The sequence below is a fragment of the Hyperoodon ampullatus genome, assembly GCF_949752795.1.
Source record: "Hyperoodon ampullatus genome assembly, chromosome: 1".
Taxonomy (NCBI): Eukaryota; Metazoa; Chordata; class Mammalia; order Artiodactyla; family Ziphiidae; genus Hyperoodon; species Hyperoodon ampullatus.
This window is the reverse complement of record NC_136914.1, coordinates 178,348,754-178,366,418: the sequence shown is the minus strand read 5'-3', so window position 1 is coordinate 178,366,418 and position 17,665 is coordinate 178,348,754. Positions and strand designations below refer to the sequence as shown.

At 36.2% G+C, this 17,665-nt stretch overlaps 1 protein-coding gene across 4 annotated transcripts in view; it reads right to left on the bottom strand.

Annotated features, from left to right (window-relative positions):
• CCSER2 (coiled-coil serine rich protein 2) overlaps window positions 1–17,665 on the bottom strand; it is a gene marked incomplete at its 5' end in the record, with an annotated part of 109,910 nt that overhangs the window by 75,268 nt on the left and 16,977 nt on the right. For all 4 annotated transcript variants that reach the window (XM_079720650.1, XM_079720652.1, XM_079720651.1 and 1 more), the window contains one exon: window positions 5,247–5,337. In XM_079720650.1, coding sequence (XP_079576776.1) covers window positions 5,247–5,337 — 91 coding nt within the window. The remainder of the gene's footprint in view (window positions 1–5,246; window positions 5,338–17,665) is intronic.

The following is a 17,665-nucleotide window of genomic DNA, read 5'->3' as shown; positions in this document are numbered from 1 at the left end:
TATGAGTAGGAGACAGAATTTTCAGGACTTCTACCCTGTGATGAGGGAAAGAGAATCTAACATAGCTAACTGAAAGGTATGGGATATGGAGATGCCTATGTCTAACACTCATCATACCCATTTCTTCTGATTTGATAAGGAACGAAATATGACGCCAAATGTACCCTATATTCTTTCTAATAACTTAAAGTCCTAAGAAGATAATGGCTGACACAGGTAGTATTCCTATCAATGACTAACAACTGGCTATGAAGATAGCAGGAAGAAATTACACATCAGAAAGTCTGGAAAGAATGTGTCATGCAGGAGGTTTTACAATCTGAACAAGAAAGTTTTTAAAATGAAATTTGGCTTGAAAGGAGAAAAGCTCATGTTAAAAAAAAAATCATGAAGTTGATATTACTAAATGCCATTAGTACTGAAAAAGGAAGATAAATTTCCAGAAGAAAATACAGTAATTGGAAAGTGGTAAAGGCAATACTACTGACCTCAAATGACTATATCTCAATAAAATGTTTAGCAAAAAAGTGGCCTTAGGAAATAAATATATTAATAACATGAAGTAAGTGCAATTTAATAGGAACCATAATTTGATGGGGTAGGATTCAGGAAGTAATTAGAAAGACATCTTTTTCAACAGAGAAAAGTTTAAAACAGAACGAGTAGAAGAAAGATCACACCTAAGAAAATGTATACTATGGAAATTTCATAAACCTAAGGATGATGCTATGAATGTGCCAAATGCTAGGCTTTAATCTGTAGGCAATGAGTGACCATTAGAAGTTTCTGAGCAAGAGAATAAAACAATACAACTATGCCTTTGGTATAATCAAACTGTTTATATGAGAGACACTTTAGAAAAAAAGCAAGCAAATCTCAGATACCCACTGGTCCGCTAAAAGAAATTCAGATTCCAAAATTTCCTTAAGACATTCCTTCACCAAGGTAAAAGAAAAATATAAAAGAAAATGGTCTCTCTTTTTAGATCCTCCTAAATTGCTACTCAAATCTGAAGTCCTTTTTCCTTTTATTCCTCTTCCCTCATTCTATATTCAATTTCCGTCCGTTCCATCTCTCCCTTTAACCTCTTTCCCTACCCCTCAAGCTGACCAGAAACCTAAAAAACTCTATACCTCTTAGTTAACCTTCCTTCAGAAGATGGAAAATTCCCTTAAGGTTGACTTGGCTCTGGTCTCATCCTGAGCTGACAGCCATAGCTACAGACTTTCTAAGGTCTAAACAAGACGGGGAGAAATTTCCAGAAGAATTTAGAATACTTTTAGCAATTGATAATCCAGGACCTCCAGATCTATACCAATTAGTTCATACATTAGAAGGAAATCTAGGTGCATAAAAACAGAATAGAAAAAGCACAGTGTGAAAAACCTAAAGTTGACTTAAGAACCCACGACTGTGTAGAGGAGGAAAGTTTTTCTCAACTCTCTTAGGGCCTGAAAATAAAACTGACAAGATAGATTAATGGGAGAAAAGCATACAGATTTATTTAATATGTGACATGGGAGCCTTCATGAGGAAATGAAGACCCAAAGAAACAGTTAGACCTGTATATTTTTATGCTAGGCTTGATGAAGAGTAGACAGTCAAGGAGGAATGTGACAGGTTAAGGAGTCTAAGTGTGGTAAAATGGGGGAAACTTTAGCAAGGCCTGTTTGTTACGATCTTCTTGGTCTAACTTTGTCTTCAGAGATAAGGATGCTCCTTTCCTCTAGGTATGGGGAAGGCACCTCTCACATGACGGTTTTATGACCTGTTTCAGGGAAGATGGGCAAGAGGGGGAGGAAATCAGAGTGACTTTTCTGCTTCTGCCATTTTCTCAAACTCCTTCAGCTTAAAATATTCAATACGCCAAGGTGCCATATTTTGGGGTCATGTGTCCTGAACTCCATCAATTGCAGAGGAAATCAGAACTTAGAAAAGGACTTTCAGAGGCTGTCAACAAAGTCTTTTCTGTGAACGTAGACTGGGCTCTGATTCAGTTCTGTAAGCAAAGGAAGAATAAATCCACTAGAGAGTTCACAGATAGACTAACACCATCAGATAGCATTCAGGAATAGATTCTGAAAGAGATGTGACCTCGTCTCCCTCCTCACTTGCCAGCCTTCCAGTGCTTGGCAAGAGACTTAGAAAAAAGCAGAGTAAGACTCAGAATAAAATGATGTCCTTCACATATAACGAGATGCCTCCACCCCAGTAAATTAAACACTGGAGAAAGGAGTCTCTTGATACACTTATAGATAAATAGCAGGGCACTGAAAAACTGTCTTGCATTGCCTAAGAAATAAAAGAGAAAAAATAAGTGGGTGATTAGTCAAAGTGTTCTGAGGGAAAAATCAAGCACCCAATTTCAGGTTTTACCCTTAAACTCAAAGATAAAATTTTCTAAACAGTAAAGGACAACCCTGCAAATATATTATTGATATAGGCACTATAATATCAACTTTAAACCCTGTAACTATTAAATAACCTCCCCCTCAGTGTCACTAAACCACCCAGTGTAGCTATCTCCAATAACTCAGACAGTTCCCAAGTCCTAGCCCATCACTGTCCAAGAAACATTTGACCAACAAACATTCTTTCCTTGTCTGTGCTACCACATATGCTACCTTAATAGGTACACAAATCCAATTGCCAGATAAATATTCTCTTCATGGCCTTTTCCTTGAAATCCCAGATGACTTCCCTATTCATAATAAAGTCACAGCAAACTTGTGTCCAAATCATACCCAAACTAAAGATCTCAACAAGGTGCCAGTCTTCCTGTTGACAAAAATTCCACTGATATTGGCAGAATTAGTGGGGCTGAACCCATAAAATCCAGAGTGATCCATCTAAAACTCTACCCAAATTTGCACAGTAGCTTCAAAAACCAGAAGCTAAAGGGAACTAAAACCAATAGTCTAAGTATATTAGAAGACTCCTTAAACCTTGTACTAGTCCTTGTAACATTCCTATCCCGCCAATAAAAAAACTCAGCGGCAGTGGGTATAGTCATTCAGGACCTCAGACCTATAAAGAGAATAGTCATTCCCTCCTTCCCAGTAGTACCAAATCTAAATACTGTTTTATCTTTGGTGCCTCTGAAGGCTACATATTTTAGATCCAGGTTCTGCTTTCTTCAGTGTTCAATTAGCTCAAAATAATCAATACTTGTTTGCCTTCTCCTAGGAAAATCCATAATATATGTGAGATGTTATACCTCAGGAGTTCCCTCCTACTTTTCACAAGTCCCCAACCAAGACCTCAGAAACTTTAAATTGCCTTGAGATTCTACTTTTACCTAATATATGGATAACTTTTTGTTGTGCTCTAAAGATGAGGCAGGCTCTAAGACCAATGCCATCTCTCTACTTCCTGGTTTAGCTAAGGTTTCCAAAGAGAAGTTGTTATAGTTCTGTCAAAGTAAAATGCATTAGATAATTTATTCCACGGAGGTAAATCCTCCATTCCTCACTACCAGCCCTTAAAACTTCACATTAAATCTCCTGGATCATAAAGTCTCATTATTTTTTCCCTAATAATCATTAATGGTTTATGTTTTTCTTCTGTGTTCTAAAATACTTTTCCACTTGATCTTCCAGGCCACTAATTCAGATTTCAACTATGCTTTCTGTCATCGATTGAACTGTTTTGTTGGGAAATCTTCTTTTATAATAAGCTCCAGAAAGTATTGTGCTGCAATTGAATCTCTCTAAGTGCTCTCATTATTATCTCTTTCGGCCACTCTAATCCCGGGAGTTCTGTGTTTTCCCTGCTCCTCTTCCTGGGTACTGGCTGTGATTTTTCTTTCTCAGTTGACTAGAACTCAGCACTGATTGCTAGAGTATCCCAAGTGACAGCAGAACCACAAGAAGATGCAACAGTCTCTATCCCTGTGGTAGAGTAGATACTCTTCTCAGCTCTACACTCTGTCCTTCAATAGACTTATACATCCAATGTTCTCTGACGCAGAGATTCGCACTGTGAATAGAGTATACTTCCCAGTCACACTGGTCTTAGGGTTGGCCATGTAACTTGCTTTGGCCAACAGGATGTGGTTAGAATACTAGTGTGCTGGTTCTAAGTGAAGACTTTAAGAGGTGCTATATGCATGTTTCTCCTCACCCTGTTGTCCTTCTGCCATCTGCCATGAGCACAATCTGCTCCAAGGAGTCCTGGTTTCAAAATGAAGAAGCAAGGAGTAGACCTGAACTCAGTCCCACAGCCTGAGCTGTCCCAGCTAATACAAAGATCCATGAATGAGAAAAATAAATGTTTATTTTGAAAGCCACTGAGATTCTAAGAGTGATTATTATACAGCATCCTGGCAGCAGGGGAGAAGAAAAAACAAACAAAAAAACCCTGACCAATACGACAAAACTGAACAGCAAGCAGGCTCCTTGTACCTCAATGAAGCACTAGAACAACCAACCACCCTCTCTGAAATATCCTTGCATTTTTCTAGCATGATGTATAAAAAGGACTTCACTACCCTTTTTCGTTCATCCCTGGCCCCTGGAAGGCCTAAGAAACCTGGCAAATGTTGACTAACAAACAGGGAATCCACAGCTCTCTGAGATTCTTCTTCCAGGAGGATCCTCATTTCAACCCTTGCCCCAGAGGATTTCTAGGCTGGTCTCTGGTTCCTGACAAGTCTTTAAGACAGAAAATGCTTCAAATGCTATGGCAGTGGGGGCAAGAGCACCTAGGCCCCTCTTGCACATGGATTATCTAAAGCCCCACTCCAGCAGTTACTGGGATCCAGAGACGAAGACAGACCAGATTTAAGAGTAAAAAGGATAGAATGAATCATTCAGGTCACCATTTTCCCAGAATTGATTTTTTAAAAGTATTTATTAACTTAATGGTTTTTGCTGCTGTTTTACAAGTCAAATGATATCTCTTTTTCTCTAAATTTATGTTTTCTTAAAATCAAAATGAGACAAAGGAATAAAAAATTGGATAAGACAAAGGGAAAAAAGGACAAATCCTATCTACCAGATACTTTAGGATTTAGGTATACAATCTTATTGGATCATACAGAGTTATACCTAAGACCTACAAAGTCAGGTTTTAAACATTTAAATAATTTTGCAAATGAACCTGTTTAACCTCACTTAAGATAAATTCTCAGCCTGAAAAGGCTACCACCATAGAGATAAGGAAGTCTGTAAATAACAAATACCAAATTGGATATAGTCAAGTAGTGCAACTATATACTTCTGAAGGTTCAATATTGTCCCCCCTACCATTCTCAAGAGGTGCATCCTCAGGCAGATCCACATCAAGCATAAGGTCATCATCCTCAAGGTCACATGATTCAAGATTATTCAGAATATCCTGTAAACAAAAGCAGAAAAAATGCTATAACCTAGCTCAGTGTAATCATTATTTTTGAACATCACTATATAAGAATCTTATTTTACTCAATGTTTATGTGGTTAAGAATAGATTTTAAAGATAAAATTTTTAAAAAAATAGATTCAACTGGTTTACTTGGTTAAGCTATTTGTAACATCCTTTTCCTAGTCTTCTTCCCCACCAGTAATTTTTATTTGTATTTTTAAAAACTTACACAGTGCTCACTATCTGCAAGATATTGTTCTAAGCACTTCACAGATATCAATTGATTTCTTTAGTCTTCACTATGATTTAGTGACTAGTATAATCTCCATATTATACATGATAAAACTAATGCACAGAAAATCTAAATACCTGGCCAAAACAGAATGTGAACAAAAGAAGGTCAATCTCCTGAGTCCACGCTTTTAACAACTTCCCTGATAACATGAATAATCAAAAATGGTAAACAATCTCACAGGATGTATTCATATTTGGTGTGGGAGGTGGTATTTTATTATCTCTAGGGATCTGACTACTTACGTAAATTAATGAAGTGAGTCTTTAATGATGTCATTATTACATTTCCTTTCCTGAGCCAAAAACCGCTGCTACTACTACTTTCAGCACCACTACTACTTCCTTGGTTTATCTTAATTTGTTCTTTCTCTACAATAGGACTGGACTACTCAAATTGGTTATAAGCAGTCCCTCCTGGGTTCTATTTGCAATCTTGTTAGCTACTATCTATCCTTAGAAAAGTACTGTTTTGCTTTAGAAGACTCTTATTCGGAAGTCTAAATAACTAAATAAACAAAAACTAAGTTTAAGGTAATGAACTCAGTTTGACCTATAGTCCACTAGTGAATCCCTCCAATCCAAAAACTGATCTAATACTGCAAGATCTTGCCTTAGTATATACAAGTAAAAAGATCACAAATTCACAAATCTTTAAATGGGACCGAGAGATTATGACCTTGAAAAACACTCACAGAAGGGGAATATCTACTTTATTACAGATAATATGAATAAAATTAGAAGTGTTCCCTATATTGGATATTCCACACAAATCTTTTCAATTTTGTGTTGGGCCTTCCTTCCAGGGTCCACTGAGAACTAAGAGTAATTGGAATAATTGTTATTATTTAAAATGAACAAAAAACTGCATAATTATTTAACCTTCGCATAAGAAAAAGGTATTTCGCAGAACCTCTTTCCATTATGAAATATTTTCTGTTCTTAAAACAGTCTTCCTAAAAAAAAAATCAAGGAAAAAAATGAATATGGAAAAAAAAAAACTGGCAAAGGCCATAATGGACAATTCACAAAATAAATAGAAAATAAATAGATAGAAAAACGGCCAATAAATACAATGTAGGAAAGAATGCTACCACACCAATGTGGATTTATCATGATTTAGAGGAATCTAGTATTCATACAAACCATCTGGAGGCCAATTTGTTAAAATTTAGCTAAAACCTTTTTTAAAAAGGCAAAGTCTTCCCTCCTAATAATTTATCCCTTAGAAACAGACAAATGCAAAAAATATATGTATAAGTGTGGTGACTGTAGCATTGGACAGAATAGCAAAAAAAGTAGAAATGAGGTAAATGTCCAACAACAGAAAAATGGTTAAACAGGAAGTATGATATAGTCATACAACAGAATATGATGTTGTTCTTAAAAAAAGATAATAAAAATATATTTACAGACATAGAAAGATGTTAATTGGGGAAAAATACGGACTAGTTTGTTTCCAATCTTTTGCTCTTACAAATAATGTTTCAACAAATCCCTATATGTCAACATTAAATTGAAATAAATGAATCTGTATATCAAGTTGATGGTATAACACTCAGAGGGAAACTATTTCAAGTGGGGGAAAAAAATCCTCAAACTATTTTCAGTAATTACATTACAGTTGGTAATAATGGTGTTGTTATTCTGAGACTTGTGTATATTGGTATTTGCTGAAAAATGGATTCTCATCTTAGGAAAAAGAAAATAAAGACGTAAAAAACAATGAAATTAAGTAAAAATTCTATGCTATGTTCCTGAGTATAAGTGGGAAGTATCAGTATGAACACAAGCTGTTTTTCATCTTAAAATAAAAGATACATTTCTTCCACTGAAAAGGCCTACATGTTAACTGGAAAAAAAAAAATCACGTCTCTAAAACAGCATGTACAGAATTATCCATTTTATGAAAAAAACATTGTATAATATGCATTGGAAAAAACTTAGAAGAAAACCAAAACACAGGTTAACTATTTTAGGATTATGAGATTTTTCTTTTTCTTCTTCTTTTTTTTTTTTTTTGATTAGAGGACCTGTATTTTCTCATTTTCTGCAATAAGTATTATAACTTATATAATTTAACTCCTAAAATCATATCTTCAATTAAAAAAATTTGACTATTTGTATGAATATGTGTGAAACAAGATGATATTGGGCACCCCAGGCCAAATCTGACAACTAAAGACACAGCAAAGAATCAAAGGCAATAGAACCTCATTTTCTAAGTCCAAAGCAGGGCTTGCTGAGATGCACCAGTCAGCAAAAGGAGCACTGTCACCACTGCCAAAAAGGTGTTCAACTTTTAATAACTAACTAAACTCTACATATGTTTTGTAGGGTTTTCTGTAGGTTTCATTTTATAACAAAGATTTAAAAACATAGTCTTAGGGAATGGGAATGAACCTGTTCTAATGAATTCAAAAGTGGTAAAAAAAAATTGTATCACTTTGAGAAGTTACTAAGAAAGCTCAATGGAAAAGGAAGGGGGACACAGTTAGCAATAGTTACAGAAAAGGGAAACCATCCATATTTATGCTTCAAGTTAACACTCATCAATAAATCATTATATATGATATTTCAGAAATTTATCTAGATACATGGAAAGATGCTCTGTAAAATGGTGGGTGGGGAAGCAATTATATATGTACAATATGACTTCATCTTTAATGCTGAAAAATACATTTAAATGTCTGAATGGTGATAAACCAAAGAATTGTTATTATTTTCCACTATGTGAGACAACATGTGCTTATGTTCTTTGTATTCTTTTTGATTTTGACTTGTTACACTTTTTTTGATTTTGTAATAAGGACATACTGCTTTTATAATTAAAGCAAAACTTCACACTGAAAAAAGTGAACCTCCCTTAGCAACAGCAAGGAAGTTCAAACCACACAAATCTAGCCTGCATGTGGGAATCCTCAACCCAGCCCATCCCCTAACCACAATAATAACCAGAGCCACCTGCCTCTCCCCTCTTCACTCGAGCCATTCTGTACTACTTTGGGTGTCTGTCCTGGTGTTCCCAGAAAGTCTCACTATGTGAATAATAAATGTTTTCACATTCTCTTGATACATGTGTGGCACCATCTTTCTCGACACTGAACAAATCTGGGGGGAGGGGAGTTGATCCTGCCCCCATGTGGCAACCACAAGACATACCATCAAAAATTCAACACATATGAAAACCAATATATGCAACGCACAATTCTGGGTACACGATATATTCATGTAAAAAGACAATCCCTATCTTGAGAGTCTGCTAAACTACTCCATGATATTGCTGCCTTGGCATCCATTTTGTGTGACCAAGAAGTCTGCAGGGGCCTGCCCTAGATAACACTTCCAGAGTCACAAGCAAATGTAAATTCCTAACAGGACTTCTCCAGCAGCCCTTGTGAGCAACAGTCTCCTCTGCCTCCCAGGGACTGTCCCTTGTGAAACCTTAGATAAGACCACCGCTGAGCTTACCAAAACCCTGCACTTCTTGGTTTGAACTGCCCAATCAAGCCTTAGCCCAAGAACCCAAAAGCACTCCAGCCATGGACCCTAATAATAAAAGCATGTGCCCCAGGTTCCTGCCACTCTGTTTGCCCTTGTATGGCTCCTCGAGGCATGCCACGTTTTCCCATATGGCCCCTGCAGGCATGCCATGTACTTCCTCCAGGACCTGAGAGTAATAAACTTCTCTATTTCTGTTTCCCTTGTTGTCTTTTGTTGAATTGGGGTTCACCAAACAACACCTTGGGGCTCTACTTAACAAATGTTAATTTAACAAAGTCACAACAACCCTCCAAGCTTACTTGTCTCCCCTCAAACAGACAATTCCTTCACAGTATGGTATTCCCAAGTGCCATGAGGGTATATCACATGGATATATATTTTGGCAAATCAGAGCCAATCTAAAACAAATTCAACTGCAACAAAAAGAATAAAATACCTAAGAATAAACCTACCTAAAGGGACAAAAGACCTGTATGCAGAAAACTGTAAGATACTGATGAAAAAAATTAAAGATGATACAAATAGATGGAGAGATATACCATGTTCTTGGATTGGAAGAATCAACATTGTGAAAATGACTATACTACCCAACACAATCTACAGATTCAGTGCAATCCCTATCACACTACCAATGGCATTTTTCACAGAACTAGAACAAAAAATTCCACAATTTGTATGGAAACATAAAAGACCCCGAATAGCCAAAGCAATCTTGAGAAAGAAAAACGGAGCTGGAGGAATCAGGCTCCCAGAGTTCAGACTATATTACAAAGCTACAGTAATCAAGACAGTATGGTACTGGCACAAAAACAGAAATATAGATCAATGGAACAGGACAGAAAGACCAGAGATAAACCCACACACATATGGTCACCTTATTTTTGATAAAGGAGGCAAGAATATACAATGGAGAAAAGACAGCCTCTTCAATAAGTGGTGATGGGAAAACTGGACAGCTACATGTAAAAGAATGAAATTAGAACACTCCCTAACACCATACACAAAAATAAACTCAAAATGGATTAAACACCTAAATGTAATGCCAAACACTATAAAACTCTTAGAGGAAAACATTGGCAGAACACTCCATGACATAAATCACAACAAGATCCTTTTTAACCCACCTCCTAGAGAAATGGAAATAAAAACAATAATAAACAAATGGGACCTCATGAAACTTAAAAGCTTTTGCACGGCAAAGGAAACCATAAACAAGATGAAAAGACAACCCTCAGAATGGGAGAAAATATTTGCAAATGAAGCAACTGACAAAGGATTAATCTCAAAAATTTACAAGCAGCTCATGCAGCTCAACAGCAAAAAAACAAACAACCCAATCCAAAAATGGGCAGAAGACCTAAATACACATTTCTCCAAAGAAGATATACAGATGGCCAACAAACACATGAAAGGATGCTCAACATCACTGATCATCAGAGAAATGCAAATCAAAACTACAATGAGGTATCACCTCACACCAGTCAGAATGGCCATCATCAAAAAATCTACAAACAATAAATGCTAGAGAGGGTGTGGAGAAAAGGGAACCCTCTTGCACTGTTGGTGGGAATGTAAATTGATACAGCCACTATGGAGAACAGTATGGAGGTTCCTTAAAAAACTAAAAATAGAACTACCATATGACCCAGCAATCCCACTATTGTGCATATACCCTGAGAAAACCATAATTCAAAAAGAGACATGCACCACAATGTTCACTGCAGCTCTATTTACAATAGCCAGGACATGGAAGCAACCTAAGTGTCCATCGACAGATGAATGGATAAAGAAGATGTGGCCCATATATACAATGGAATATTACTCAGCCATAAAAGGAAATGAAATTGAGTTATTTGTAGTGAGGTGGATGGACCTACAGTCTGTGATAGAGAGGGAAGTCAGAGAAAAACAAATACCGTATGCTAACACATATATATGTAATCTAAAAAAAAAAAAAAAGGTTCTGATGAACCTAGGGGCAGGACAGGAATAAAGACACAGATGCAGAGAATGGACTTGAGGACATGGGGAGGGGGAAGGGTAAGCTGGGATGAAGTGAGAGAGTGGCATGGACATATATACACTACCAAATGTAAAACAGATCGCTAGTAGGAAGCAGCCACATAGCACAGGGAGTTATCTTCTTGCTTTGTGACCACCTAGAGGGGTGGGATAGGGAGAGTGGGAGGGAGACACAAGAGGGAGGAGATATGGGGATATATGTATACGTATAGCTGATTCACTTTGTTATAAAGCAGAAACTAACACACCATTGTAAAGCAATTATACGCCAATAAAGATGTTCAAAAAAATTAAAAATTTAAAAAATAAAATAAAAAATATTTAAATAAAACAAATTCAAGTCAAGACAACCTAAGAAACAACAAATTCAGCCTCTAGAACGTGGAGGAGGAGACTACATTCTGCATAAACAGTATGGTAAGGGCAAGGAGGCAAAAAGCATAATCTATTCCAAACGTTGGCAGAAACTTTTTTAAAAGGTGAAAAGTATTTTAGATTTTGCAAGCCTACAGAGAAAATCAAGTATATTATGTAGGTACTTATATAACCATTTAAAGTGTAACCTCTGGAAGTGTAAAAAACATTCTTAGTTTGCAGGCTGTGAAAAAAACAGGTGGTTGGTCAGATTTCGCTTACAGGACATAGTATGCTGATCTGCTCTATTCAAATAACTTCAAGTAGCTCATTAACACTTGTTATGGACTGAATGTTTGTGTGTACATCCCCCCCAAAATTCTTATGTTGAAGCTCTAACCCTCAATATGAGGATATTTGGAAATATGGCCTTTGGGAGATAATTAGGTTTAGACAAGGTCATGATGGTGGGGACCCGATCATGGGATTAGTGTCCTTAGAGGAAGCAAAAGAGACCAGAGCACACAATCTCTCTCCCCACCATGTGAGGGTTCTGTTAAAAGGTGAAGAGGGCCTTCACTAGGAACTGAATCTGCCAACACCTTGATCTAGGACTTCCAGACTCCAAAACCATAAAAAGTAAATGTCTCTGTTCAAGCCACTCAGCCTACGGTATTTTGTTACAGTAGCTAGAACTAAGACAACACTCAGAGTGTAAGGGGAAGGGACAGAAATATATCTACATCATGAACAACTATTTCAGCCATGTTAAGGAGTTTGGACTGTATCTCAATGACAGGGATATGACTGTTGAGTTTTAAGAAGTGACAAATTGAGATCTGCATTAAAGAAACATTATTCTGGTTACAGTGTAGACAATGGATTTAAATGGGGGGGAAAAAAGCAGTTTTGTAGCTACTGCAGAATCCATGTGACATATGACAGCAGCCTGATATTAATTAGTGTCAGTGACAATGAAAGAATAGCAATTATAAGACACACTGAGGAGTTAGGATCTAAAGAACCAAAGTTAACTAAGAAGAAAAGAAAGAGCCATGAATGACTCCTTGGTTCCTGGATTTAGAAACAGGTGGGTGATTACCATTCACTGAAATAAAGTACTGAAAAAGGATGACCAGATCTGATAGGAGATTAAAAAATTAATAAATAATATTAGAACCTGACAGTTTTGACATGCCTGCTGCATCTTCAAGAAGACATGTCCACCAAACAACTAAATATACAGGGGAGTGGAGTTGAGGTGTGGGAGTCACTACCACATAGATGACAACTGAAAGTTGTTGAATAATGAGTTTGACAAGAGACACAATGCTGACTGAGAAGACTGGATTCTAATATCTGTCTTAGACAGTTTTTCCCACATTCCCATAGAAGGTCTCTGTTTCTCCAATATCAGATTTTGAGAAGAGTTGTATCAGAGATATTATTAGACCTTTCAGAAATGATTCAGGCAAAGAGATAAGAAAAAAAATCATTATAATTTTTCTTCACTAGGGTAGAAATCTGTCACTTGCACAGCCTAGGAAATGCATTATTATAGGAAGAAAGGAAGCCATGTAAGCATGGAGACTGCTTAACATGGGAAAGTGTTTCTCTTCCATGTTTGTGATGGTGGCAGGCTCTTCGTCTCACTGGCAAGCCTGCATTTGTTGGGAGCCAACATCCACATACACCTGGGAGATGATCTAGCACAGCCATTAGCTGGGAGTATGACAATGAAAACATAAATCTGTATACTGTCTGGCTTCCAGAGGCTTCCCACACATCTCATTGGAATTAAAACCCTGACTAAACACATATAAGCAGAAGTGCCACAGAACTTCCTTGGTCTCTGAGAATGCTTTTCCATTAAAAAAGAGTGAACTATGAGATGGTGGGCCAGTGCTTCCTTAACGAGTTTCTCCTTCAGTAATACATTGAAGAAAGCCTAAATGTTTCTGGCAAATAAAGGACTTCATCACAAGTTTGTATTCATCACCATGCAGTAAAATTAATTTTTTCTTTTGGCATACAGTTTATGAATTTTAAAACACATATAAGTTTGTGTAATCACCAATATAATCAGGACACATAACAATTTATTCACCCAAAGAAACTTCCTTGTACTATCCAGTTTTAATTACACCCTCTCCCACCCATCACCCCTAGCAGACAATGATCTGTTCTCCATCACTATAGTTGTGTTTTTTAAGAATGTCATAACTGCAATCATACACTATGTAACCTTTTGGGACTGGCTTATTTCACTCAGCAGAATGCCTTTATGATTAATCTAAATCACTGAATATATCATTAACTCATTACTTTTTACTAGTGAATAGCATTCCATTGCATGGATGTAACAGTTTGTGCATCCATTTACTCACTGAAGTAAACTGGTTTTTCCAGTTTTTAGTTATTATAAATAAAGCCACTATGAACATTCATGTACAGGTTTTTGTGTGAATATAAGATTTCATTTCTCTAGAGTAAATACCCAAGTGAGTAGGACTGTTCGGTGATATAGTGAGTTTATGTTTAACTTCATAAGAAGCTGCTAAACCATTTCCCAGAATTGCTGTAATAATTTGCATTCCAATTATCATTGAGACCGGCCTTTCCCATATGCCCCTCCCCAGCTTGACTGCAGACTTAAAGTAGACCTTGTTCCCAGTGTGGGGCTCTGCTACCTGGTTCCAAAGGGCACAGTGGCAAACTTATTCAAGAAATACTGTGTTTGTCCGCTCTAACCTGTCTGGGGTTACCTGAATGACTAACACAAAGTGCTTTTCTTTGTTTTGCCCAACTTGGAATTCACTCAGGCAGAAAACCTGTGGGCACTGCTCAAAACCACTGTAAGTGAAACAAACAATCCACAATCACCCTGGGGCAAAAGATTATAGTTGATATAACAGAATACTAAAAGACTGATAAAAAAGGCTGGGGAGAGAATTTCTTTGGGAAATTAGGTAATTCAAAAGTGCCATGTATGTTGGGAATTTAGAAAGCCACAAAAATGCCCAGGGCAGAATGTATTCTCAGTAAAGACCTAAGAAAGCCCAAAGCTTTCACCTCTGGCTGATCTCTAGGCCCAGAAAAAGTAGCAAGTGAAGGCTAAGGGTAGAACTGTAAATGGTCAGGCTAAAGATTGAAGGAGTGGCCCAACAAAGAGCCAATATGCAGACAGAGACACTGAATGTTTTTTTTTTTTAATTTTGACTGTAAGATCTTTTAATCATCCTTCCTTTTAATTCTTTGCTCTTTCTCTACCTCCTTCTATTCTTCTTTCCCTTATTCCCTTCCTCTTCCTCTCACTCTTCCTCTCTCCCTCTTTTTTTCTTTTCTTTCTTTTTATTTGCCATCTGGCATTCAAGGAAATCTCTGCATAAAACACTAAGTAAACACAAGCTAAAGTAACACACACTTCATAGACCACACATGACAAGAAGAGAGACTTTGGAAAAATAGTTTAGAAAATTCACTAAAAAAAAAAAGGGGGCACTTCCCTGGTAGTGCAGTGGGTAAGACTCCATGCTCCCAATGCAGGGGGCCCAGGTTCAATCCCTGGTTGGAGAACTAAATCCCACATGCATGCTGCAACTAAGAGTTCACATTCCGCAACTAAGAAGCCCACATGCCACAAGAGTCCACATGCCACAACAAAGATCCTGCATGCTGCAACTAAGACCCAGTGCAACTAAAAATAAATAAATAAATAAATAATAAAAATTTTTTCAAAAAACAGCTATAGCCTAAAAAAGTTAACAAAAACAAACCCTAAGGAAGATGAAGGATATGATTTCCAGTGTTGCTGTATTAAAATATTTAAAATGACTAGTTTTCAACAAAACCTTAGGGACATGCAAAGGAAGTATCATCCAGTCACAGAAAAAAATTAAAAATTAACAGAAATGATCCCTGAGGAAGCCCAAGCACTGAACTTAATAGACAAAAGCTTTAAATCAACTATCTTAAATATGCGCAAACCTCAGGCAAAGTATATCTAACCAAGTACAGAATATCAGTGAAGATATAAAACATAAAGGAATGAAAAATAAAAATTCTGGAGGTGAAAGTAAAACAATTTAAGAGAAAAACTCCTAAATACATAAAGTAAGTATTAACAAACACAAAAGGAGAAATTGACAGTAACACAATAATAATAGAAGACTTTAAGACCCCACTTGCATCAACAGACAGATCATCCAGACAGAAAATCAATAAGGAAACACTGGCCTTAAAGAACGTGTGAGACTCATTGAACTTAATAGCTATCTACAGGACATTCCATCCAAAAGAGCAAAATACACTTTTTTTTCAAGTGCACATAACACATTCTCCAGGATAGATCATATACTAGGCCACAAAACTAGTCTCAAATTTAAGAAAACTGAAATCACATCAAGCATTTTTCCCACCACAACACTATGACAACTAGAAATCAACTACAAGAAAAAAAACTGAAAAAGACACAAACACATGAAAGCTAAAGAATATGCTACTAAACAAACACTGGATCACAGAAGAAATCAAAAAAGAAAGAAAGAAAAAAAAAAACCTGGAGACAAATGAAAATGGAAACACAATGCTCCAAAATCTATGGAATGCAGCAAAAACAGTTCTAGGAAGGAAATTTATAGCAATACAAGAAAACATCCTCAACAAAATACTAGCAAACCAAATTCAACAATACATTAAAAGGATCATACACCTTGATCAAGTGGGATTTATCCCAGGGATGCAAAGATGGTTCAATATCTGCAAATCAATCAGTGTGATACAACACATTAACAAACTGAAGAATAAAAACCATATGGTCATCTCAATAGATACAGAAAAAGCTTTTGAGAAAATTCAACATCCATTTATGATAAAAACTCTTCAGAAAGTGGATACAGAGAGACTATAATAAAGGCCATATATGATAAGCCTAAAGCTTATATCATACTCAGTAGTGAAAAGTTGAAAGCATTTCCTCTAAGATCAGGAACAAGACAAAGATGCCCACTCTTGCCACTTTTATTCAACATAGTATTAGAAGTCCTAGACACAGCAATCAGACAAGAAAAATAAATAATAAATGGAAAGTAAGAACTAAAACTGTCACTGTTTGCAGATGACATGATACTATATATAGAAAATTCTAAAGACACCACCAAAAAACAGAATAAATGAATTCATTGAAGTGTCAGGAAATAAAATTAATATACAGAAATCTGCTGCATTTCTATACACTAACAACAAACTATCAGAAAGAGAAATTAAGAAAATCCCATTTACAACTGCATCAAAAAGAATAAAATACATAGGAATAAGACTTTTACTCTGAAAACTGTAAGACAATGATGAAAGAAATTGAAGATGACACAAACGAATGGAAGGATATATGTCCTCATGGACTGGAAGAATTAATATTGTTAAAATAATCATACTACCCAAGACAATCTACAGATTGAATGCAACTTCTATCAAAATACCAATGGCGTTTTTCATAGAACTAGAAGAAATAATTCTAAAATTTGTGTGGAAACACAAAAGACCCTGAATCTTCATGACTTTGCATTTGGCAATAAATTCTTAGGTATGACATCAAAAGCAGAAGTAATAAAAGAAAAAATAATTTGGATTCATCAAAATTAAAAGCTTTTGTGCAACAAAGGACATTATCAATAAAGTGAAAAGACAACCTACAGAATGAAAGAAAATATTTGCAAATCATATCTAATAAGACTCTAGTATCCAAGATACATAAAACCACAAATAATCCAATTTTTTAAGTGGGCAAAGGACTTACATAGACTTTATCTGAAGAAGATATACAAATATCCAACAAGCACATGAAAAGATGCTCAACATTATTATTCATTTGGGAAATGTAAATCAAAACCACAATGGAATACCACTTAATATCCAGTAGGTTGACTAAAAAAAAAAAAAAAAGACAGTAAACAAGTGTCATCAAGTATGTAGAAAAACTGGAAGACTTATACATTGCTGGTGGGAATGTAAAATGATTCAGCTGCAATTAAAAAAACAAAAAAAACAGTTCAGCAGCTCTTCAAAAAGTTAAACACAGAATTACTACATAATCCAGCAATTTCACTCCAAGGTATATACACCTCAAAAATTTAAAGCAGGTACTCAAACAAAC